Genomic DNA, 25,274 nt, shown 5'->3' with positions numbered 1-25,274 from the left:
GTCTGTTTCTGTTTTGTAAATAAGTTCATTTGTATCATATTTTAGGGCTGGCTTTGTCAGCACATATACTAAAATTGTGTCATATTTTAGATTCCACAGATAAGTGATATCATATGATCTTTGTCTTTCTCTGTCTGACTTACTTCACATAGTGTAATAAACTCTAGGACTACAACTTTGGAGTTGAAATGAGTTCACTTTCTCTCTGGAAAAACCACAATAGGACAATTTTTATACTAGTTCAGGCATTTGCCATAAGTAACAATTCATTGGACCAAAATGAGTGGAACAAATCATGATAGTGAAAGCATCAAGGAGCCTCCACGCTCTACACTTAATTCATTCAATTTCCTGCCACAGTAGAATTTCTTGCATTACTGTTAGCCCTTCAGGTCAGCATAGAGCAGCAGTCTCCTTCATTCCTTCTGGAAACTTTCCACTTTGGAACCCCCAAAAGAGTAGCCAGCAGTCTCCAAGGTGGGTTGTCTCCCACTGTGTGGTTCATGAAACCGGTAGGTGGGCAGCTTCCTTCTGGTTGCCATGGAAACGACCAGGGCCACTGGCTCTCTGAAAACGGAAAAGAACAGCAAGTGCAAGAACAGGCATTCCGTCCGTCCTGACTTGCAGATTATAGCAGCTGTCAAGCCAGAGTGGAGCATCAGGCAGAGATCTGGGAGTGGCGGAGCCAGCCTTGCAGTGGAGCCTGAGATGTAAGTCATTTCTCTGTTCTTTTCTGAAAAGCATGTCTAGCTTAACAGTTTTTAATAGCTTCACAATTTCTGCTGCATGGCAGGAAAGTGCTGGGATGGTTTGAAGAATCACCATCGGCACCACCTTCTTCTTGTAGTGTTTGCATTTCCTGAATATAACGCGTACTTATAAGTCACTTTCACCGGGAAACGCTCCTTTAAGCTTCCAGGCATATGAGTTGCTCTTTACTGAGATTCTGCCTTTAAAAGGAAATGTTTTCAGTACATTAAGCAAAGAATGAAATGGTCTTCTCAGTCCCTAAACAGATAAACTCACTTAGGTTAATATTATATAACAAATATCGCCGTGGAATCTGAGCTTCCTGTTTCTATTTTTAAATCTGGCTAAAATAAAATTAAAAAAAGAAAACAAACAAAAAAATCCGGCTATATTACCCTGTTGGTCTTTAATGCTAAATAACAATTAAATGAAAGAGATTTGTGTCATATCTCTTTTCCTTACCGTGATCACCAGCAAAACTAGGAACTCTCAAAACATTGGCTTTTATTGTTTCTTCACTCTGATTTTATCTAATGGTATTATATTTACTGTTTATTTACACACTATTCATAAGAAAACATAGGAAGACAAGAAGAAACCAAATTTAGATGAGCATCAACATTTGGATTGGTTAACTTTTTAAAAACTTGGTTCTTGCATTCAAAAGTGAAACAAACACGATAAATACTGTAGTAAAACAGTGATGGGGGTGTTTTAATCAAAACCAGTAATCCTTACACAGTTCTGCATATATTCATTGTTTAATAAATATGTTTTGGGGCAGTTTTTTAGCAATAAGTGTGTTGGTGTATATTGAGGAAAGGAAATGTTTCAAAAGAATTGTGCATAATATTTATAAAAACCTGTCCTTAAAAACTACCAAAAATATCAGACCTCATTTGCTTGAAATGTTTTTTAATGAAAAGGATGGTATTTCGCAAGTTTTTTACTTTTATTTTTATACCAAACAATTCAATGTAATGCACTATTTAAACATAATGCTTGAAAGGAAAAAAAAGATTTCTCATCATGTTTTTTGACAGAAACTGGGCATTTTCTGAAAATAACAGATTCAATACAGTATCTATGGAAATGAATACTTTTCAACAGTTGACATAACACTTCCCAATTTTCTTTTTCGCATCAATATTTTTATTGCTTGAACCCAGTGTACGATCCACTTTTAAAATTCAGGGTTTATGGAATTCCCTGGCAGTCCAGTGGTTAGGACTTGGCACTCTCACTGCCAGGGGCCCGGGTTCGATCCCTGGTCAGGGAACTAAGATCTCATAAGCCAGACAGTGCAGCCAAAAAAAAAGAAAAAAAATTCAGGGTCCAGTGGCTCGTGTCTCTGTGTCAATGGAGAGAAGAGACAAAGCACACAGTTCCAGGGGTGTGTGATTAAGGGGGCCAGACCTGCCGAGATGGGGGTTGGAGCACCAATGATCTAATTAGCTAAACGTATAGCAAGCCATTCACAGGAAATGCTTGAAGGGTTTGCAACCATTGGTTAATAAACTCTCACAAGAACCTGTGTTGAGTAGAAGGGTGCAGTAGCCACATATTTTAGTTAAGACTTCCCACTGGCTTGCTCTCTGAGAATCTTTGTCCCACATTCCATGACTATGTTAACAGCAGCAGCATTCAACCAATGTTGTCCTTATTTTAAAATCTAATGTATAAGCCATTTCTTTTTTTAAAAAAAAAAAGCGTTCTGATGCTTGTGCATGATAGAACGCACTTCATTCCTTTTATTTCCCGTTCATGTAGCGTGAGGTTTCTATGCACACTTGAGGTTAGAGGCCACGGACTCTAGTAATAGAATCCGAGGCACGGAACGTCATGTGAGTAGGAACTTGACCCTGGGGTGGGAAATGAAACTGTAATTTCCACCATGATGCCTTAGAGTATATTTGGCTGTCTGGGTTCAAATCTCAGTTGTTTCTTTCTGGCTCTGTGACTTTGACCAAGCTATTTAACCTCTCTGTGTCTTCATTTTCTGATAAGAAAATGGGGCCATAATATCTACCTTTACGATTATTGTAAGGATGAAATGAAATAAAACATGTAAAATACTTCAAACAGTACCTGGTACAAAAGAAGCACTTATTAAATATTATTAATCTTTGAAAAATATGTGTAGTTCCTGATTTCAGTCATTTTTCAACACACATGGAACTCCCACATTTCTTATGTGAAAGTACGTTGCCTCCTATCGACAACCATTTTCTATATTTAGCTAGTTTAGCCCTGGGAACAGGGCTAAACAGGGCTGAGGGGCAATAAAGGTGTGTGTAGTAAAATGTTAGCACGATAACATCTGTTCTCTATCTAGTGGTCTGAACTCTCTTGGGAGTCAAGAGTTGTATATTTGACGAGTTCAGTCTGAGGTGTCTGTTAGCTATTCAGGTAGAGCTATTCAAGTGAGATGTTGGATACATGAGCACGAAGCTCAGGGAAGGGTGTGGGAGCGGTTAGTCATCAGCATGTAGATAATACTGAAATCCAGGGGTTAGCATGCAATCACCAAGGGAGTGCATATACACAGAGAAGAGAGCCAGGCGCCAAGCCAGGAGCATGCAACACTCAGGGAAGACGAGCAGACGTCAGCTGGATACTAAGAAGGAGTTGGCATTGAGGTGGCAAGAGAAACAGGAGCATGTGGTGTCAAGGAAGAACAGAAAGGCCTTTGCTCAGGAAGGAGGGAGCTGGCAACCATGTTGAATGCTGGTGAGAAGTCAAGCAAAATGAGACGAGGACATTAACCATTGGTTTTGGCACATTTGGGGGGTGGGAGTCACTGGGAATCTGATAACAATCATTCCAGTGGAATGACCCTAAGAACAGCCGGCTTAGAGTGGCTTAGAAAATCTAACATAAAACAGGCCCTGGGCTCTCAGTATAATTATAGATTTGCTTGCAAAAGCTTGGTTTTAAATTTCTTTTATGGTTAACTGATGTGGACCTATGAGAGGTCTGAGGTAGGCAAGCACTGTCATCCATGAATCTAGCCAATCAAGATCCGTGAAAGATGTGAAGACAGTTTAAGAGATGAGGGTGGTTTCTTAGCAGAAGAGAAATAGAAAACACTCCTGACACAGGGGGCAACATAAGCAGCATGAGGGAGGCATCACACACACACACAAGAAGACAATACACACACACACACACACACACACACACACACACACACATCCATCAGGACTTGTTCTAACAATATTCCCTGATGCCTTTCCATTCCAGTTTTGATCCATTTCCCATAAAATGATCACTTCTCATTTGCATTTCTGAACTGCCTGGGCTCCAGGGTCATTAGGAAGCCAGGATCTTCTCTGTGCCCAGGAGCTTTACAGGATTCCTTTGGAGTCATGCCTAGTCACCATTACATGGGTATTCAGTTTAGCCCAAATTGTGTTGCCCATATTATCCACTAGAGTTCTGCTCTTGTCACAAAAATAACCTTCAATGAGTCATCAATGAGGTCAGGAGGCATTCTTTTCAAATAAAATTCTTATGTTAGAATAGTTTTAGACTTACAAAAAAGTTGTGAAGATAGCACAGAGAGTTCCCATAAACCCCGCACCCAGTCTCCCCTATTATTAACAATTTACATTACTGTATTATACATTTGTCACAATTAATGAATCAATATTGATACATTATTATTATTTTAACTAATATCTGTATTTGATTCAGATTTTCTTAGATACCTAACGTCCTTTTTCTGTTCCAGGATCCCATATTACCTTTAGTTGTAGGCACATAAAAACCCTAAAAAATCTTCCAAGAAAGCAACAAGGTTCAAATTACCTTTGGTTCCAATACTTGTAACTAAAACCACTAAAGGAAAAATTTAACTCTTACTTGTCTAAAATCTAATGGTTGAATACAGATGAAAGGAAAAAGCTTAAGGCTTACATCTTAAGGAAATAGTTTAAGGTATTTTATGGGCTGTAATAATGTACAACTGTAAGTGGAAGGCCTGAATCCCTTTTTATTGTTCTGGAAGCAGGTAATTAAAATATTAAAGGTCTGCCAGCATTTTTTTGTTTCTCATCTCCTAGCAAAGGGATTACTCAGACTTATTTTCCTTGGCAACCTCACACTCATATAATACAGGCCCAGTAATTTGAGCAAAGCTCTCCCTGAATTAGTTTCACAAGACTGGATGCTTAAATGTTAGATTGTGGGGAAGTTTGCAGCAGGGGTTATTATAATCCCTCAACGGAGAGCAATTAAGGCAATGGCTTCTGATGCCCACAAATATCTGTGAGACCAATATATACTAACTCAACTCATGCCTCCCTGAAGCCTGGGGAAGCCACGTGGAGTGATGTAGAAGGACGGTGATCTGGGGTCCTGACTCGGGTCTCATGGTCCCTATCCTAGGTGAGTGTGTTTCACCCTTTGTCCCCATCAGATTCGCAGAAAAGTTCCAAGGCAACTGCAAACTTAGACGATGCTCACTGGTAAAGTCACAAGAGGTTGCAGATGCCTCATGGGTCTTTTGCCAGATGTCATTCGATGACCTTCAAGGAGACTCACAAGCAAGGCGTAAGATATTGAGTTTAAATTGCCACCCTCTCACCAGTACACAAAATCTCCTTATACTTCCACTGTCATGGCTGAACCACATGCTGAAATTCCTGCTAAAGAAGAAGATGGATTTTGCTTGCTAATTTGATATGATACACTCCACAATTCCAGGAGGTAAAAGGTAAAAGAGGAAGTAAAGGATCAATAACATGCCTCTCTGACTTAGCTAATATAGGGATTTATTTGGATAATATAAATATTTACGGAGTGCCTCTATGAGTCAGGCGCTAAGGACAGGGGAAACCATGGTCAGCTTGAAGACCAGGGGTCTGTCACAATAGAAATCTGACTGACACAGCATACCAGCAGCAATTGTTCCAGCATCCAATAGACAAACTCGTGGACGAAATCAACATTCAATTAAGCTGAATGCTTTCAAAACATAAAACGTCTGCTTTTCAGTTCGTTCTTTTAAAAAATAGTTTTATATATATATATATAGCTATTTTTAAAAACTATTTATTTATTTTCTTGGCTGCATCAGGTCTGAGTTGTGGTACGCGGGATCTTTGTTGCGGTGCTCGGGTTTCTCTCTAGTTGTGGCACACGAACTCAGTAGCTGTGGCGCGAGGGCTTAGGTGCCCTGCAGCATGTGGGATCTTAGTTCCCCAGCCAGGGATCGAACCTGCGTCCCCTGCATTGGAAGGCAGATTCTCTACCACTGGACCACCAGGAAAGTCCCCAGTTAGTTCTTAATTATCTTAGTCTAGACGCTTTTGAGCACTTTAGTTCATTTCTATCATTAACTATGTTTAATCTGAAAGCAGTAATCCAATTGATACTTGAAGAGATCCTGGCTTCACCAACCAGTGGGCACAAATAAGGTTTAATTAACACTAATCGCTTGTATCTGGTTGGTTTGTGCTCCCATCTACCTGATACAGGTCCTTGCCTCCTTCCCACCCCCATGTCTACACAATAGAGTCTCCTCTAATCATTTCTTGGCATCCCCTGGAGTGCCTCACCTGTATTCACAAACGGTCCTTTCTTGTGCCTCTGTCCCCAGCCACCATTGGATGTCGACTGCCCCCCCATGCCACTGCCATGGGGCTCCCTATTAACTTGTTGCCCAGAGAGCAGTGTCTGGGGACATCGCAGTCTGTCCTCCAGGAGAGGCCAAATGATGCTATCTGCCCCTTATCCCTCGCTGTTTCAGAGCTGGGCTGCCCTCAGTGCAGAAGTGGGGAGAATGACTCTGTCCCCTGCTCAGTGTCACACTTTCTCACCTGGGCAGGGTCCACTGTGTCCCGAGTGTCTGAGTTCTTGAGAGCCGTCCATACAGTATCTGCCTACAACTCCACTGGACTCAGCCCAAGGCTTTAATTAGTCTGGGTTAAGAAGAGGCAAGCGCTGTCCCGTCCCTCCACCCACTCCTGCCCCAGACCCTCACACATCATCTTTACTCTTCCTTCTTTTTTCTCAACAATTCCACATATACAAATTCCATATATACAAATAACCACCTGGTCACCCTCTGAACTCATGAGACGTGTCCAGATGCATCTGTTCAGACTGGGCTGGGTCCAATACAGGGCGGCTACTCTATGACAGCTCTGAGCTTGCTACTACAGAAGAATGGAAAGGAGTTTAGGACATTGTTACCCTAAGAGCTTATGATCCAGTCTAGTGAGAGTAATAAGACACATAACACAACTAGTGAATACTGCAGGGCTGTGAATAAAGAGGAGCTAGTGTGCTTGATCCAAAAGTGGTTTGATTGGGTGGTTTTGTTTCCTCATAATTTCCATATTCCTTTCCTATCACCATTCTAACAAATTCCCACAAACTTAGTGGATTAAAACAACACAAATTTATTCTTTCACATTTCTGGAGGTCAGAGGTCCACAATCAGTCTGACTCCGCTAAATTCAAGGTACTGGCAGGGCTAATCCTTCTGGAGACTCCAAAGGAGAATCCATTTCTTGCCTCTCCCAGCTTCTAGAGGCTGCTGGCATTCCTTGGCTTATGGCCACATCACTCCAGTCTCTGCTTCTGTTGTCACTTTTTCTTCTCTCTCTCTTCCTGTATCCCTCTTAGAAGGACCTTTGTGATTTCGTTGGGCCTACCCAGATAATCCAGGATAATTTCCCCATCTCAAGGTCTTTAACTCAATCACGTATGTAAAATCCTCCTTGCTTTGTAAGGTAATATTCACAGGTTCTAAGGATAAGGACATGGATATCTTTAGGGGCCGTTATTCAGCCACCACAATATCCAGCAAGCACAGAAGAAGACCAGAAAGAAAGTGTTTTGATCATATCCCATGCTTTTGCTGTCTCTGTAAACATTTTACACACATTGAAATGAGTAGAAATGGGAATTGGACAGTTATTTCCATTTACCAGACTTGCTTACTAATAATTTCAAGGCCTCGCATTCCTCAGAATTTACAGGAGGACATTTGTAAATGAGGTTCAAGAAAAAATGATACAGGAAGATCTTTTTGTTTTATGCTGAGCCTGTTCTCTGTTCAAATTTTCAATGCAAGCAGTGCATTAAATTAAGCATTACTTTGGATTTTGGGGAAGGTGGCTTTTGGGATGTTCTAATATCCCAAATATATATATATTCCTATTATCACTATAATGCTGACATTACAAAATGCCGTAGTTTATGAATAGTACTATAGTACTCTGTGTATTATAGTTGCTTATGAGTAGTAGTAATAGTACTTACGAACAGCATTAATAGACTATATATTATGACATGCACCTTGCTTTACTCTTATTATAACCTTGTGTGGTAGGTATTATCATTCTCATGCCATATTGAGAAAAATGACTCAGAAAAGCTCTTTGGCCCAAAAATATTCAGTGAGGTTAACAATCACAAAAATGCTTTAAATTGTGTCCCCTGAAGACCTGAATTGGATGCTTGAAGCTAATTTGGCCTAAATTCCAACTTATGGAGACATGAACTTGTATCTCCTCTTTTTCTAGATGAGGAAATCTATCAGATGATAGCAAATAGTGTAGGTCTTACTGTATAAATCAAATGAGAAATTGATCCCACCAGAATCACAGCAAACCCCGTTTCCTGCCTCTCATGATGAATCACATGAACTTCGATGAAGGGGAAGTGATTTTTGTCGACAGAGACTTTACAAGGTGGTGACTTCAGAATGACTTGGAAGGGTGTGTGAAAATTCAGTGGCTCGTACCAGGGATGGGGAGTGTGCCGTTGTGGAATGTGAAGAAGAAAGAAAAGACAACACTTATCCTAGTAAGAAAACATGGGGGAGAAACCCAAATTCGCTTTCAACATTATGAGCTTTGAAATATTAAGCAATAAGAACATTATTCCTCTTTCCAATATCATCTTATGTAGTGCTTCTCTCTAAACTGTCCCCTGCAGTGCCCTTGTGGAGCAGAGCCAAGGAAAAGGAAAATGCTAAAAATCTTTTTTTTTCAAGAAATCATTCTCAAGATCCTCCACCTAAAGCCTTCATCCAGCATCTCTGCGAGCTTCTCACCCACAGAACAGAGTAGCCAACATTTCCTCCCTGACCTCCATGGGAAGGGTGATTGCACAGCCACAAACGAGTGGGAACTGGGCCTGAGAACAGGTGGCCACACAATTCTGGGTCCTAGAAAGGAGTCTCACCCCACACTTCTCCTGTATTTCTATTTAACCCTCGCTATCCCTCTAACAAGGGGCAAGGTAGGGATAAGGCTTAAAGCGCAATCCCCTTGGGCAAGAATGTGTTTACTTAAGTCTGTACTAAGGCTAAACCACGTGATATTAGACCCCTGTATGAGTGGGCTGTTAGCACCAGGCATCTGAAAAGAGTGGATGAGGGGATGAGCAAGGAATTAAGAGGAAGGCACAACAAGGGGACAGCAGGGCAGGAGCCTCGACCTCATTCCCACCTCCTCAATCCCACCCTCTTGTGCCCTCTACCCCCTCAAGGATTCCAGATAGTGAAATAAATTTATCTGGAGAGCCTGGAGTTAGAAGGAGCCAGCAAGTGGAGAGAGATAAACCTTCAAAGAAAATACAAAAGAAAAGCATTTTCTCACTTAGAACTCATTGTTTTCTGGTCTCAGCCCCTCTAATTCAATCTCCACCTGGCACCTGCATGAACTTCCTTAAGCACAGATCTACACGGGTCTCCCCTGCTTACAAACCTTCAGCGCCTCACTTTTGCCTCTAGCAGGGGCCTCCAAAGGGGGGGTGTACATCAAAGGGGGTACACGAGCCAGTGGGGTAGAGCTGACAATACTCAAACTTCCATTTTTATTTTTCATCTGAAGTATTTAAAATTCTACTCTTCGTGTACAGTATAATTACGGTATTTCTAATACCTTTATAAATTAAAAATTATATCTACTGGGGAGGGGTTCTATTGGTGGGGTGAAGATCAGAAGCGTTTGGACATCAAACCGCTTAGCTTGGGGGGCACAGTCCCAGCCTCATGGCCCCAAGACATGCCAAGTATTCTAGTCTGAGATTTTGCTCAAGCAAGTCCTCTATGTGCAGCACCTCAGCTATCCTCACCCTATCCCCTCTCTCCTCAGTCCCATAGCACCATCTCTGGGAGTCTTTCCCATTTCTCCCTGCCCAACACTTGGTCTGTGTCTTTAATGAGCACTCACCATGCACATCACCTTAGAGTTGGTTGCCCAGTTGTTTGTTCCCAGAGTACATGCGATGTTCCTTGAGCAACCCATTAGACTCCAGCAGTGAGCGAGGCCATCTTAACTGCTGTCCATGTCAGCAGGCAGTGTGTGCCCTTTTTTTTTTTTTTTTTTTTTTTTTGTGTACGCGGGCCTCTCACTGCTGTGGCCTCTCCTGCTGTGGAGCACAGGCTCTGGACACGCAGGCTTAGCGGCCATGGCTCACGGGCCCAGCCGCTCCGCGGCATGTGGGATCTTCCCGGACCGGGGCACGAACCCGTGTCCCCTGCATCGGCAGGCTGACTCTCAACCACTGCGCCACCAGGGAAGCCCCAGTGTGTGCCCTTTTGACAAAATACACTCCAAGAGTATGGGTACACATCTCACTTTGTGGGTACACCTAAGATTCCAAATTGTCTCCTTTTCAGGAATTCCTCTCATTTTCAGCACCTCCAAATCTTCAAGGATTTTTGCAGGCACACACTCTGGGGATTACATCTGCGAGAGACATCCTCACTTAGCTCCGCAAGTCCTGCTTCAAAGTGGGTTTCTTGGGATGCCCAGACGCTGGATTTCTTCTCCCTTTCTTCCCCGTGCTGCGTTCAGATTTATATTTCAGACTGTCTGCTTCTTGCTGGAGCATCTCATCCGCGTCTGCTTCTCTTCTCCAGTTTCTTCAATTGAGTCTTTCCCTTAATTGTCTTTGCACTTAAAAACAAATCACTTCTAATTTCAAATTCAACTTACATCTGAATTAAAATTTGAAATCACTCAATTTTTGATTGCTGTAAGGATTTGGAGAGTGTCACTCTATTTTCCCACAATCGTTATGTCTTGTCTTTTGTGTTAAGACTATCGAATTCAAAGCATCATTCTTCATGACATTTCAAATCTGTTTCAGGCAAATGGTCCAAAGGCTATCCTCCCGCTGACACAATATCTCCTTACTAGTAATACCTTCTTATAAACAAAACTAGTCCAGTTTGAAACATTCCTTTTGGAGCCAAGTATAAACATTATCTACATTTGGGGTGTAATCCTAGATTGAGAAGGAATCTGTGTGGAATTTGTTTTGAAGTAACTGATGTCTGTATCTGCTCAATTCAGGAGTCTTTGCTTTCATGCAGCTAGCTGCTAGTATTAATTGCTCTCAGGATTTCTCCAACTGAGATATAAAAATATTTCAAATGAGTCTGAATAGGAGCTCTGGTTTCTAAACGTGTTCAGTGATTCAATGATCAAAGATTTCACGGCCATACATGGTTTTCAGCATCTTGCCTGAAAAGTTTAGGTGGACTCACACCACCTGAGCTTCTTCTGTCATGGGTGCATAAAGCTGTTCATTGTATCTCACAACCTAGGTACGTCAGAAACTTCTAGTGCCCACCAATACCCACATTCTCCTCTCCTCTCCCGACAAAGTGCTGGGCTTCATTTCCAAGCTGCTTGCAGCCACGTGGTACCATGTGGCTGAGTTCCGGCCCATGAAATGTGGGCAGAAAATACTGTGGAGGGGACTCCCCTGCCGGTGCAGTGATTAAGACTCCCCGCTTCCCCTGCAGAGTGCGCGGGTTCGATCCCTGGTCAGGAAACTAAGATCCCGCATGCCGCGCAGTGCGGCCAAAAAAAAAAGAAAAAAAATACTGTGGAGGAGCTGAGGGCCCTAGAAATTGGCCTAAATAAATAAATAAATAAATAAAGCCTGAGTCGCTGAATGACCGTGGAGCGGAGCACACCCTCCCTACCTCCACCCCCCTTTAATGGCATTAGGCTGTATGTAAGGGAGGAATGAACCTTTGCCCTAGTTTCACTGTGCATTTGTTCATTAGTGGGCAGACTCCAGCATGGCATAAGCAGAATGGCCACACATAAAACCCACACCCCCTGCCCCTCCCTATGCCCCTGGCCCTCCCTATGCCCCAACCCTAGGGGTGTGGAGGGGGCTTATATTAGGACACAGTCTGCAAATCTCAATGATGGAGCCCACAAAAAACTGGGATGCTGAGAAATGATCTGTCAGAGGAAGTCAGAGGATTCCAGCCCCACAGGACCCCTCGACTGCCCCTTCCCACTGCCACCCCTGCCAACCTCATATCCTGTCAATCTCTCTATCCTACTTTTGATTTGAAAAATTCTGGTCACTCTATGCTAATTACGTAGGTAATTTTCCTTTTATGTTTCTCACTCAAGAAATATTTCTCTAAGCAGATATTATGAACTTAGCCACTCCCAGGCAGTCCTAGGTACAGACTTAATATCCCATACAAATTGCTATTAGAATTATTACCACATTACTGTGTGATCATTGGTTCCAGTGTGTCTTCGACTGGGGTATAAGCCCTTGACGAAGCTCCTACTACCTTTATCTTCTAGCACAGTGCCTAGCGCAAAGCAAGCGCTCAACAAATGTTTACCGAGTGACTGAAAAATCATAGTTCGCCAAATGTCAGCGTACCAAGACACTTTTAATCGCTTCTTATAGATATCCCAGTTCAGATTGGCTTGAGTAGGGAAAACAACTTGGCTCATATATTTTTAAAAAATCAAGGAAGAAATAAAAAAAACAAAAAAAAAATCAAGGAAGACTGTCAGGCGTGGCTTGATCTGGGCGCTGAGGAAAAGACTGTTAGGAATGTCTCTCTACTTCTTGTCTCTGTTTTCCTCTGTGTTGGCTTCATTCTCAAGCTCACCCATTCTGGACACAAGGCAGTTACCGATAGATTCGTATTTCCCTTCTACAAGCTGAGCAACCCCCAGAGAAAAGAGTGTCTTTCCCAACAGTGGCCCCCCTACCATGGGCAGGAGCAGGTCAAGGGGCGGGGGCAATGTGATGTATCTGTGCTCGCTCTGCTTATGCCAGGCTGGAATTTGCCCACAGATGAAGAGATACATAGTGAAAGTAGGGTGTTCATAATCCACATTCAACAAAACTAAAGAAAGAAATCCATGATAAAGCTGAAGGAGATCCTTAAAAAACTAAAAATACAACTACTGTATGATCCAGCAATCCCACTCCTAGGCATGTATCTGGAGAAAACCATAATTCGAAAAGATACATGCACCCCAGTGTTCACTGCAGCACTATTTACAATAGCCAGGACATGGAAGTAACCTAAATGTCCATTGACAGAGGAGTGGATAAAGAAGATGTGGTACATGTATACAATGGAACATTACTCAGCCATAAAAAAGAACAAAGTAATGCCATTTGCAGGAACATGGATGGACCTAGAGATTGTCATACTGAGTGAAGTAAGTCAGACAAAGACAAATATCATATGGTATCACTTATATGTGGAATCTAAAAAAAAGGCTACAGATGAACTTATTTACAAAAGAGAAGTAGAGTCACAGATATAGAAAATAAACTCACGGTTACCAGGGGATAAGCGGAGGGGGGGGGAATAAATCGGAAGTTTGGGATTGACATATACACACTACTATATATAAAATAGATAACTAATAAGAACCTACTGTATAGCACAGGGAACTCTACTCAATACTCTGTAATGGTCTATATGGGAAAAGAATCTAAAAAAAGAGTGGATATATGTATATGTATAGCTGATTCAGTTTGCTGTATACCTGAAACTAACACAACATTGTATATCAACTATACTCCAATAAAAATTTTAAAAAAAAAACTGAAGGAGAAAAATGTCCAACTAGCATCTCTGTGGAAACCCCATCAATTGGTTACCAGGGATACTTGTCCCCCTCTGTAACCCTTCATGAGGCTTCAGGCATCTGGCCTCCTTGTTCTGGCCTTCAAGTTCCCTGATGTCCGGAAGGCAGCGCCCTCACTGCTGAGGCCCAGCCAGGGCCTTGACTGCTAGGAAGTTGCTCACAAATCCCTTTGGGGATCTCCAGCTCCACTGGAGAGCTCCAGGAAATCCATATCTTTTTCCCTTCTTACCACTTGTCTTCTTCCATGCACTCCTCTGAATGGTAACAGCACCTAAAAGAATGAGGTAGACACTTGTCACCAGGTTCCAGCTGATGTATAGATGCCCATCCTTCCCTTTCCCTCTAAGGCTGGGGTCAGAGCAGGCCATTGATACGATGACAGCATTCCTAGTTCTGGGATGCTGGGGTTACTGGGACATGAAGTCCTAGAAACCTCCTGTGGAATCTGGGACAGGTGATCATCTAAAATTATCTGTATTTAGTAAATTATGCACTGTTCCTTACTAAGTGGGGTATTTGCCACCACATTCTAACACAATTTAAAACTGTTAAGCCTCTCGTTCAGGGAGAATTCTGGATCTACATGTTTCCCAAAGCCCTTTCTTTTACTACAAAATGAACTAATGAATAAATCCTTTAAGAAAACCCTGTGCCATGGATCTAGAGATTGTCATACTGAGTGAAGTAAGTCAGACACAGAAAGACAAATATCATATGATATCGCTCATATGTGGAATCTAAAAAATGGTACAAATGAACCTATTTACAAAACAGAAATAGAGTTACGGATGTAGAAAACAAACTTACAGTTCCCAAGGGGAAAGGTGGGGGAGGGATAAAGTGGGAGATTGGGATTGACGTATACACACTACTATATATAAAATAGATAACTAATAAGGACCTACTGCATAGCGCAGGGAACTCTACTCAGTACTCTGTAATGACCCATATGGGAATAGAATCTCAAAAAGAGTGGATATATGTATATGTATAACTGATTCACTTTGCTGTACACCTGAAACTAACACAACATTGTAAATCAACTATACTCCAATAAAAATTAATTTAAAAACCTATTTGAAAAATCCATTTTTAGAAAGAATAAAAACACTACTTATACTTAAAAAAAAAAAAAAGAAGAAAACCCTGTGCCAACTTCAAGATAAACACAAACACTATCAGACGCCTTATCCAGTCTCCCGACTGGATTTTAGCCTACCCCTCTCCTATGATCCTATATTTGTGTGTACATTCAGGAGAGCTTTCTCGGTTCAGCCTTCCTGGTCTTCCTCTTTTGCAGATGAGCCCTTGGGGCAGGGTCCGGCTCTTGCCCATTTTTGTTTCTTCTGCTTGGCCTTACCTGACTCCTGCCTTTGCCTCCTTTCCCTTCCCTACGCTCATAGCCTCTGGTCCTCACACGTAGGCCTGACCCACCTTGGGCTCTGGAAGCAGAATCAAGTCCTTTAGAACATAAGCTCATTGTCTTATTCTGGGCTGTATCCCCTGGGCTAGCAAAGTGCCCGCCACCTAGTAAACTCCCAACGGGCATTTGTTGAATGAATGAATGTATTAGGATTGCTGTGAACCAATGTCTTACCATCCATACAAGTTTACTTGACTGAGCTGATTTTTAATCTCCCAGCACTCACGCCACCAACCTGTTGATGGACTTGTGCTGTCTGCCTGTGTACCTGACCCCAGCGTTTTTAGCTCTGCCCCCCACCTTAGATCTCACATTGACTTACTCTGCCATCTTGTAGCCTCATCTTACTCCCTGAGGAATGCAGGTCTGCCTAGCTTCTTTCCTGCTGTCACCATCCTCTTTGGACACATGTGTAACTCCCTGGAGTGACCTTCCATCAGTCCTTCCTTACCACGCTTCCTGCAGGGGGCCATCACTAGCTCTGGACTCTCCTACTCAGAGGTCTTATCCCCAGTATCTTGCCATGCCTACCACCGTATGTATAGATGCACTGAACTGTATTGTTTGGTCTGTCTGTTCAGTCATCAGCTAACTCAGGAGAAATTTCCTTAGTTTTGCAAAACTGAAATCTGGTGCCCTATTTCATAATGTCTTATTCCAATCACACCATAAAGGAAGACCACACGTCTATTATACGCCAGGCACTGTAGGGCATTTCCCCCCAAATTGGACATCAGGGTTGCTCTTTAAATTAAACAAGCATTCCTACCTTATTTAGGTCATTTAACAGTGCTTATACATTGCTTCCTTTTGGAGCCCTATAGTAAGTTATTTAATAAAGTCAATTTATAAAATTTGTTCGGGGAAAGGAGTAGATAAATCAGGATCATTGTGATTAACTGGTGTGTGATTAATCTTTTCATTGTCGAGTAACACAGTTAAAGTGGATTCTAATTCTGGACTAGGAGACCAGGAAAAGTATGAATGGTCCTACAAACAGATTAATATGATCGAGGGGAGCATGTTTGTCTAGTTAGAAATTGAAGTTTACCATTAACTAAATGTTTCACCGGTATTCATGCTGTGTTAACAGGTAGCACTTGGGTAGCTGATTCCGACAAGGAACTGTTTGTCTCCTGAATTCCAGGAAGTCAGATATTGAGGGGGGGTGGGGATATGTGCCTGTTTAGAGAGTAGTCAGGTATTCAGTACTGGCAACGGGAAGTTTGGAGGAAGTTTGGAAGTACGCGCTTAGAACACTCCAAATCCCTGCCCACAGACAGGCTGCGGTAGGTCTCCTGTCCGGCATCTGCTCTTGCTTACTTGTTGGCATGTTAGTCTCACTGCCAACAGACATCACGGGGAGTTTTACCCCTCAGGTGGGCAGAGTTCATGGGACTGGCTGAGGCCTCCCAGGAGGTTCTGAGAAAAGAGCGTTGCCTGCACTTGGGCTCCTAGAATTGCCTGCCTTTGCTAGAAACTGCAAGAGAGAAAGTTTAAGACGGGTTATGTAGGGGGCTCCTTTTCCGGAAGCTGCACGTTTCTAATGAGAGGCTGTGATCGCAGAGCTGCACGTTTTCTTTCAGGTGAGTTCCAGTGAATCGGCTCATGAAGGGGAAGCTCGCTGGCCCACCCTGAGACAAGAATGGTACCACCCTCTGGGTGCAGCCTCCTTGTGCTCGGTGCACTGGGCGTCTTTGCACTTGGCTGCTTCGCGAGAGCTCAGAAGAACGGCACGCTAATTTTCACGAAGGAAAACACCATTCGGAAGTGCAGCTGCTCTGCAGACATCCGGGACTGTGACTACAGTTTGGCCAACCTGATGTGCAGCTGTAAAACCGTCCTGCCTTTTGCAGTCGAGCAAACCAGCTACAATGACCATCTGACCATCTGGTTCACAGACACATCTGCACTGGGACCCCTGTTGAACTTCACGCTGGTCCGGGACCTGAAGCTTTCTCTGTGCAGTGCCAACGTTCTCCCCACTGAGTACCTGGCTATTTGCGGTCTGAAGAGGCTTCGCATCAGCACCGAGGCCAAGCATCCCTCCCCAGAGCAGAGTTTACTCATCCACGATGGTGGGGAGAGAGAATCCAGAGAGAAGCCCATGTTGTTACACCAAAGCTGGCAAACCTGTATGTATATCTCCTTCTTAGACATGGCACTTTTCAACAGGGAGTCATCCTTAAAATCATACAGTATTGCAAACTCTGCCAGCATGGCCAGCAACTTCCCCTACTTTTCCTACTTTAAAACCTTCCCAGTTCTAAGCAACAAAAGCTATGTTGTCACATTCATTTACTAACATTGTAGCTGTGTCCAACCTTTGGGACCTTGGGCACATTATGGATCATTTTAACAAAGAATCTGTGAACAAGGTCATGGGTATTCCTATCCTCAACTTCACTTCACCCCCAGCCCCCATTCTGCTGGCCCCCTCTGCTCTGCCCATGCCCATCCATGGTAAAACAAAATAAAAAGAGCCAAAAAACCTACTTGATTGAGTCCAGAAACGAGCCTTGAGGGCCAACTAGAGGCTAGGTCCTTGCTACTGGGGGCAGGTGGAGAAATGTCAGATCAGAAATGGAGAGACCAGTGCACCCCAGGAACTGCTTAGTGGAGCTCAGCAGAGGGGGTGACCCCCAAGAAAGGCGCCTTCCTTCAAAACATTGCCTTAATTTTTTTTTTTTTTTTTTTTTGCTTCATTTTGTTAGATAGGTTGGAATTCCCCTAAGTAGAGAATGATAGACTTCAGCATTTTGAGACTGTGATTGCCACAGAATGATTAGGCTCTCTTAGACTGGTATTTTCCAAATATCTTGTTAAGAATATTCACATTGAGAAAGGGGAATCTTGTGAGTGTGTTTAGTGAGGGAGGTTTGAAGCTTGGAGGATAGGGTGGGACCTTAGGACTGAATGAGGGCACTAGGGTCCTGAGGAAGGGATACAGAAATCAAAATTGGAAGTCACAAAGGCCAAGTGCATTGGATTTTTTCCTTAGAGCAAGGCCTAAACCCAGGGAAAGTTTTCCTCTTCTAGCCCTTCATGTCCCTCTCTTGTCTTGCCTACTATCTTCGGCCCCGCTGTACCACTTCCCCCTTTCTCCTCTCATTGTCTTCATCCCCCACCTCCTTCTCCTGCTCCAGAAATCGGAACTTAGATTAATACTAGGAGAACTATGTTTGACTACACTAGGGACTAGCCTGGGAATGTAACAGTCCCTTATAACATTACTCCCATGGGTAAATATGCCCAGATTACTAATAGATAATAACTAATAATTAACGAAAGAACTTAACGAAAGTCAAGATACTTTGTATGATGGGGTTAACACAAAATGGTTTTATGTGCATTGATACAAGGAACTAACACATTTCTTTTTTAATTAAATTGACTTGGGGATTCCCTGGTGGTCCAGGTCAGGATGCCGCAGTCTCACGCCTGAGGGCCCGGGTTCAATCCCTGGTTGGGGAAGTAGGATCCTGCAAGCCATGTGGCACAGCCAAAAAATAAATAAATAAATACATTTAAAAATTAATTAATTAAACTGACTCATCATTGTACGAAGAAAATCTTCTCTCCCAGAGACCCAACTTACCATTAAAGTGGAATATAAAGAATCTGTGGCAATTATGGTATAAATGTCTAAATTCAGAGTGCAAAGAATTTGAAACATTACTGAATTTATGATATCATAATAAGAAATAGTTCTATTATGAAATGACAGGCTGTCTTGGAATTGATGACTTTATCTCACATTCATCACATTTTTCTCTTAACCTTAACACAGGGTGACTGAAATAACCTGAAATGTCTACATTTGCGTAATTGGTGGGGGATTTGGCCATTAGGGCTAATTAGCATGCATCTATAATGTCAGTGTTTAAATTAGGCCAAAACTAAGACCAAAATATGAATTTTAATAGAAAAATGTAATGACCTCATTACTGACATTGTATTTGAGAGGTAAGATTAAAGTGATGGAAAAAGACAAAGAAGAAAAAAAGAGGGAGAAAGAATGGCAAGAAGGATACAAGTGAAAAGATTAATAATAAATATATTTACTATCATTAGTTACTGAAAATGTAGCAAATTGAATTTTAATAGATTTTTATTAATAAAGTATAAACTTAACTGATGTTAGACATTATGAGCATCTTAATGTGCATATCTTCCATTTGGTGGCTTTTAATAGTTTCAGAGCCCTTTCACATGTGTTTTAAGTGATTCTTATAAGAAATAATTGTGGGTCAATGGGACTTAAATCAATAGAGGAGGAAAGCTAATTAAGTTATAAATCAAGCCTGAGGTTGCCAGGTTTCTAGACTGAAATGCGGTTCAGGTTGTGCTGACAGAGGACAAATAGGCATATACATGGGGAAACATGGCATCTGGCGCTCAGTCACAGGGTTGGGAGGACAATAGGGAGCGGTGGGGATTGTGGCGAGCTGAGCAGGCACATCCACCTGAAGGGTCCACAGCAGTGCAAGCTGGCTGAGTGTCACTGCCATGGGACAATACAGCAGGGCCAGATCTATCCTTCAAGGGAATTAGGAACTCCAGGTGATTTGTAAACGTTGGCACATTATTCTGCTTTTTTGTTTGTTGCTTTAAAAACCACTGTGTGGGTCAAACTATGTCAGTGGTCCCCATGGAGTCTGGGACTAGCCATTTGTCGCCTCTGATCAGTGGTGTGCTAGTGAAAGTTTAGCCGTCAGCTCTCCCCACAAAAGTCTGTGTGTAGATATAAATGTGCATAAGTTTATTATAAATTTTATTGATAGAAAGGATGTGTAGCACACAATTTACAAATGATAATAAAATGTGTAATGCTCTTTATTATAAACTCTGTACGCAATTAACTCTCAAAGAATGCTTTAGTTGATTTTTGCCAAAATCTTGTATCCAAAGCCAACCTAGGGCGCCAATTGATGAGCAAGTATAATTCTGACGTAAGTGTTGGTTGATATTTTCATTTATGTTAGGAGTAAGAGGAAAGTTAAACAATAAAGATGTATGTGGGAATGTCACTTGTTAGTCAATGATGTAAGCAACTTCTTTGCTGAATCAAATAATTGGTTTCAAATACTGGAGGAAATTTTCCTCGATTTAGGGGACTAGTCACAATGTAAGGGCTACAGACATGATACATTTTTACGTTTAGTCTGCACTGTTAACATTTTTCCCATCACACTCAACAAAACAATAAGTAAAACCCTGATATGTAGTGTTTTAAAAGACATTTTAAAGACATATTTCTTAGCTTTATCCACTGAGAGGGCCAAGAAGCAACGACACTCCTGTAGCAAAAAGCACATCGATACCTACATTTTGGTTCCTCAAAACCATTCCGCATTAAAACAAACAGAAAAACAACAACAAAGAAAATAGGACCCCGGGACTTCAACGCAGGGAGCCCGTGTTCGATCCCTGGTTGGAGAACTAGATCCCGCATGCTGCAATTAAGTCTGCATGCCGCAACTAAAAGATCCCGCAGGCCGCAACTAAGACCTGGTACAGCCTAAATAAATAAATAAATAAAAATTTTATAAAGAAAATAGGGCCTTGAAGAAATAACTGATTGCACAGGGCTAGGGCAGCAAAAATTTAAGGGTGAGCCTGGAACATCTTAATGTGACAGAAAGTAAGAAAAGCTCAATAAATTGATGGGGACATATAAAAAAAATATAGAAGTCAGCTTAAAGAATTCCACCGGTCACAAAGGGACCATCTGAGTATCAATATGATCAATTACCAGAGTGGATTTTAGCATATTGACTTGAAAAAAAATTCCATGAGTTAGTACTGTCAAAACAAAGGAAGGAAGGAAGGAAGGAAGGAAGGAAGGAAGGAAGGAAGGGAGGGAGGGAGGGAGGGAGGGAGAGAGGGAGGGAGGGAGAAAAAGAAAGAAGTGGGAATGGGGAAGGGAAAGTACTACTTTACAGAAGAATGGCAACAAATACATATAGAAGGAATAATAGAAATACAAAATCACCATTTTGCAAACACCACCATAATAATTAATTCTGAAAAGAATCATTAATGGATGCTAAAATGATTGGATGAAATATGTCTAAAAGTATTATCATCCTGCAGAGTATTTGTAAACCACAAATGGTACCTTTATGATGGAGAAAGGTCCCTAAATGAGTGACTGAACTTAATGGGACAAATTGGCATCATGGGCTGCCTGATGTGATACACCTGAGAAGGACACATTAACTATGAAGTATTCTTGCCTAAAATGTTAAACCTGCATCTAACCCAAATCCAAATTGAGGGACATTCTGCAAAAACAACAAATAAGCAAACCAAAAAAACTGGCCTGGACTTTGCAAAAATATCAGTGTCATGAAAGTTTAAAAAAAGGGATGAGCTGTTCTAGAATGAAGGAGACTAACTAGTCATGACAACTAAATATAACGTGCAATCTTCACTGGATCCTGAATTGGGGAAAAACCAACAGCTATAAAAGACAGGAGAATGGGACTTTCCTGGTGGTCCAGTGGTTAAGACTCCCGTGCTTCCACTGCATGGGGTGCGGGTTTGATTCCTGGTTGGGGAACTAAGATCCTGCATGCTGTGCGGCATGGACAAAAAAAGGGGCAGGAGAAGATAGACGTCTCAGCTCGAGCATAGAGAGTAAATTTCTCTTTCTCTGACTTTTGGTTATATTGAGGCCCTCAAAGGATTGGATGATGCCCATCCGCACTGGTGAGGGTGATCTTATCTCTACCAGACACCCTCACAGACACACCCAGAAATAATGTTTTATCAGCTGTCTGAGCATCACTTGGCCCAGTCAAGTTGACACATAAAATTAACTGGCACACACAGGAAAAGGCAACTCCGTAGAATAAGCAACCATTTTATCTAGTGAGAACAAACTGCTGTCCCCTTTATGAGGGAAAGGGTCTAGTATAATGAAACTGGCTCATCCCCCCAGGGAGTGTTCCATATTGGGGGATCAAGGTTGGATGCTAAACAGATCAGAAGTCCATTTGAATCCATACAGAACCTTCACCCCTGACACCGTGGCTACTTTGTTCATGAGTCCATTGGGTAAGCACAGGAAGAGCTAGGGAAGGAGGTAGACTGGTATCTATAGAAGGAGTCATCTCATCCACCTTATATTGTGAGCACCCTTTTTCGTGGGGGCACTTTGGAGTATTCACATAGACACAAACGTCCTCTTACCTGTGCTTATTCTGAGTCTGTCCTTGTAACTCTTCCCCACATCTCCTTGTCTTATTCCAAGTCCTGTAACATTCACCCCAGCCTTTCTTCCTCTGGGTTTTGTGAGAGAAGTAAATCAGATAGAAAATGATTTGAATGATTATTCTCTCAATTCTCCCAAGATGGAACACGCCTAGATGCATACAAGATAAGTTAATTTATTACTTAAATGGATACCTTAGGACATTAAGGCTAATTGTCTCTAGGAGCCCCAGTTGAGAAGTGGTGATCCAGCCAAGCTATTAATTACTACTAATGAGTCAGAATAGATCTGTAGTTCTACCCAAGTTCTTTCCAGGCAAAGCAGACAACCAGATGCACTGCTTGGTGTTCTTCTGCTGGGAAGGTTTCCCTTCACTATTTCCCTCATGCCTATGCCCGATTGGGGCTATAATGCTACTGAGCCCACTTCAGATGATGCCAGCACATCGTGTGGAACCATATGTGCTCTAGACTTGAATTTTTTCTTCCTTAATCAGTTGGTCATAGGTATGGCTCAAGGGACAGTGAGCAATGCATCAAGAGTAAGAGCGGGGCTTCCCTGGTGGCGCAATGGTTGAGAGTCCGCCTGCTGATGCAGGGGACACTGGTTCGTGCCCCGGTCCGGGAAGATCCCACATGCCGCGGAGCGGCTGGGCCCGTGAGCCATGGCCGCTGAGCCTGTGCGTCTGGAGCCTGTGCTCCGCAACGGGAGAGGCCACAACAGTGAGAGGCCTGCGTACTGCAAAAAAAAAAAAAAAAAAAAAAGAGTAAGAGCAACAAAGCACAGGGAACAGGTAAGTACTCTTTCAACTTGCTTGTGTCTTCAAGACCGCTAGCATCCAGTCACATATATACGACTTCCACTCATGTATAGAGGGCTGTTTTCATGCCCATCATTATATTTTTAGCAGATCAGATAACTTCAGTTTATTTGGGGCAGCTAAGATCATACGGTCACTTGGTGTCCCATGGTTAAATATTCAGTCTTTATTAGGGCTTACATCAAGCCAGGAGCAATTTCTCAAAAGGAGAATACTTATTTGTCATTTAATTGAATTCAACTTCAGCTTGCTACCTGATACTGGTCACAGGCCTAAGATTATCCTTACTATAAGAGTATTTAAAGCCACAGGACTTAGTTTGGTCACCTAACAAGAGAGTGAAAAAGAGGGCCCAGGATCAAACAATAAAGCACCTGAATACTTAGGGACCACTTAGAGGAGAGCCAATAAAGGGTTGACAAGGTTAGTGAGGAAGGAAATAACATGAGCTGGGGTGTTTTTGAAGGAATGGTGTTCTGGTAAACGTTTAATAATCAGCTCTCAAGGAAAAAGAAGTCCAATTTGAGGCATTTGCTGGTTTCCATGGTGTAAATACTCCTACCATGGCCAATTTCAAGCTACAATGTGGCATCACTGAACTTGAAGTTGGGAGATGTGCAGAATCAGCTCTGTAAGCTAGACGAGCCAGCCCTAGCACACCATAGAGAGGACAGTGTTTTAAGTAGGAGAGTGGGGTCAGTTCTGTTGAAGGCTGTTGATGGGTCAAATAACGTAAACATAGGAGGGTCCTCTGGCTTTGCAAGAGGTAAGTCATTGGTGACCTGAATAATGGAAGTGTTAGTGAAGTTGTAAGGACAGAAGTCAGATTGGAGAGGTTTGAGGAATGAATGGGACATGAAAAAGGGCTGGAGTTAGTGAAGGTATATGTATGGAGAAGTCTGGCTGTGAAGGAGACCAGAGAAACAGAGCAGTGGCTGGAAAGAGTGATCAAAAGAAATTTTAGGATGGACTTACTAATATAGTGTGCATGCAGGTGGACATGACACAGTACAAAGTGTTGATGAGGCAGAAGACAGGAAGGCCAAAAGAGTGAAGGCTTTAAGGGGATAGAATTCTGAGCACAAGTTGATGAACTCATCTTTGATAGGGAGAAGGCCACGTTTTCCATTTTCATGAGTGGAGGCAAGGAAGAGGAGTACAGATACAAGTTGGTTTGTAGATGTGGTTCCCTCTGATGATTCTCTCTTTTCAGTAAAGAATTATGTAGTTATTAGTTGGGGATAGCATGAAGGGCTTGAGAACAAGTACATAATAATCTCCTGGTATGGGAAAGCAAACTGACCAAGGGAACATTAAAAATACTAGATAGATAAATTTGTTGAAATCCCTAAGGTGCAGATGACTCTCTCATGTTCTCTTCATTGCCATATGTTTACACATTTTAAGCCTTTGCCATTGTTTCGTTGGAGTGCTGGGAGAAGGAAATGATAAAAACCTATGGTTATTCCCACATCTTTAACTCAAAGTCGATTTACCTCTTAAGGTCTTTCCTGCTTCTTCTTTGCTTATTGGTTTGCTAAGAGCTATTAGGTTCTTCTTAAGTCAGTTGTGAAATTTGTATTTTGCTAGAATACACATTTTCTGTAGAATTTCAAATGTATTGCCACTGGGTTCCGTAGCACATTTTCTCATAATTAATTCGGCTCTTCCTCGTGTCTGGTTATATGTAAAGTTGTGGGGATATGTATGTGTGTTCTGTATTCTTCCTTAATTAAGCTTGGGTTTTTCCTTGTAATTCCTATGTCTGGGGATTTATTTTCTTTATTTTTTATTTTTTTTGCGCAGTACGCGGGCCTCTCACTGTTGTGGCCTCTCCCGTTGCGGAGCACAGGCTCCGGACGCGCAGGCTCAGCGGCCATGGCTCACGGGCCCAGCCGCTCCGCGGCATGTGGGATCTTCCCGGACCGGGGCACGAACCCGCGTCCCCTGCATCGGCAGGCGGACTCTCAACCACTGCGCCACCAGGGAAGCCCTGGGATTTATCTTATTATTTTCTGATTTATTGATTACTGTTTTATCTTTGACTATCCCTACTCCACACATTCTTGAATTGTTTTGCTGGGTTTTTCTTTCCTTTGTCATTTCTGAGGCTGAATACTTTATTTCTGTTTTCACTTTGGTAATTATAAACTTAAAGTTATA

General features: G+C 42.3%; 1 protein-coding gene and 1 non-coding gene across 2 annotated transcripts; both read left to right on the top strand.

Moving 5' to 3' along the window:
- The first annotated feature begins 421 nt into the window (after positions 1 to 421).
- On the top strand, positions 422 to 20,091 carry EPCIP (exosomal polycystin 1 interacting protein). Its single transcript, XM_019922270.3, has 2 exons — positions 422 to 710; positions 16,659 to 20,091. Exon 2 carries the CDS (start codon positions 16,718 to 16,720, stop codon positions 17,375 to 17,377), a length of 660 nt encoding a protein of 219 aa, XP_019777829.1. The 5' UTR covers positions 422 to 710; positions 16,659 to 16,717; the 3' UTR covers positions 17,378 to 20,091.
- Positions 1,957 to 2,029, top strand: TRNAE-CUC (transfer RNA glutamic acid (anticodon CUC)). The gene has a single exon. It is a non-coding gene; the product is annotated as a tRNA-Glu (tRNA).
- Positions 20,092 to 25,274: the final 5,183 nt, after the last annotated feature.

The sequence above is a fragment of the Tursiops truncatus genome, chromosome 4 (genome assembly GCF_011762595.2).
Source record: "Tursiops truncatus isolate mTurTru1 chromosome 4, mTurTru1.mat.Y, whole genome shotgun sequence".
NCBI classification, from domain to species: domain Eukaryota; kingdom Metazoa; phylum Chordata; class Mammalia; order Artiodactyla; family Delphinidae; genus Tursiops; species Tursiops truncatus.
Note: the sequence above shows the minus strand (reverse complement) of the source record. Positions and strands in the feature narration are given on the sequence as shown.

What these genes read in the sequence shown, in the direction of transcription:
- EPCIP (XM_019922270.3), top strand. Translation starts at nt 16,718, where the DNA reads ATGGTACCACCCTCTGGGTGCAGCCTCCTTGTGCTCGGTGCACTGGGC.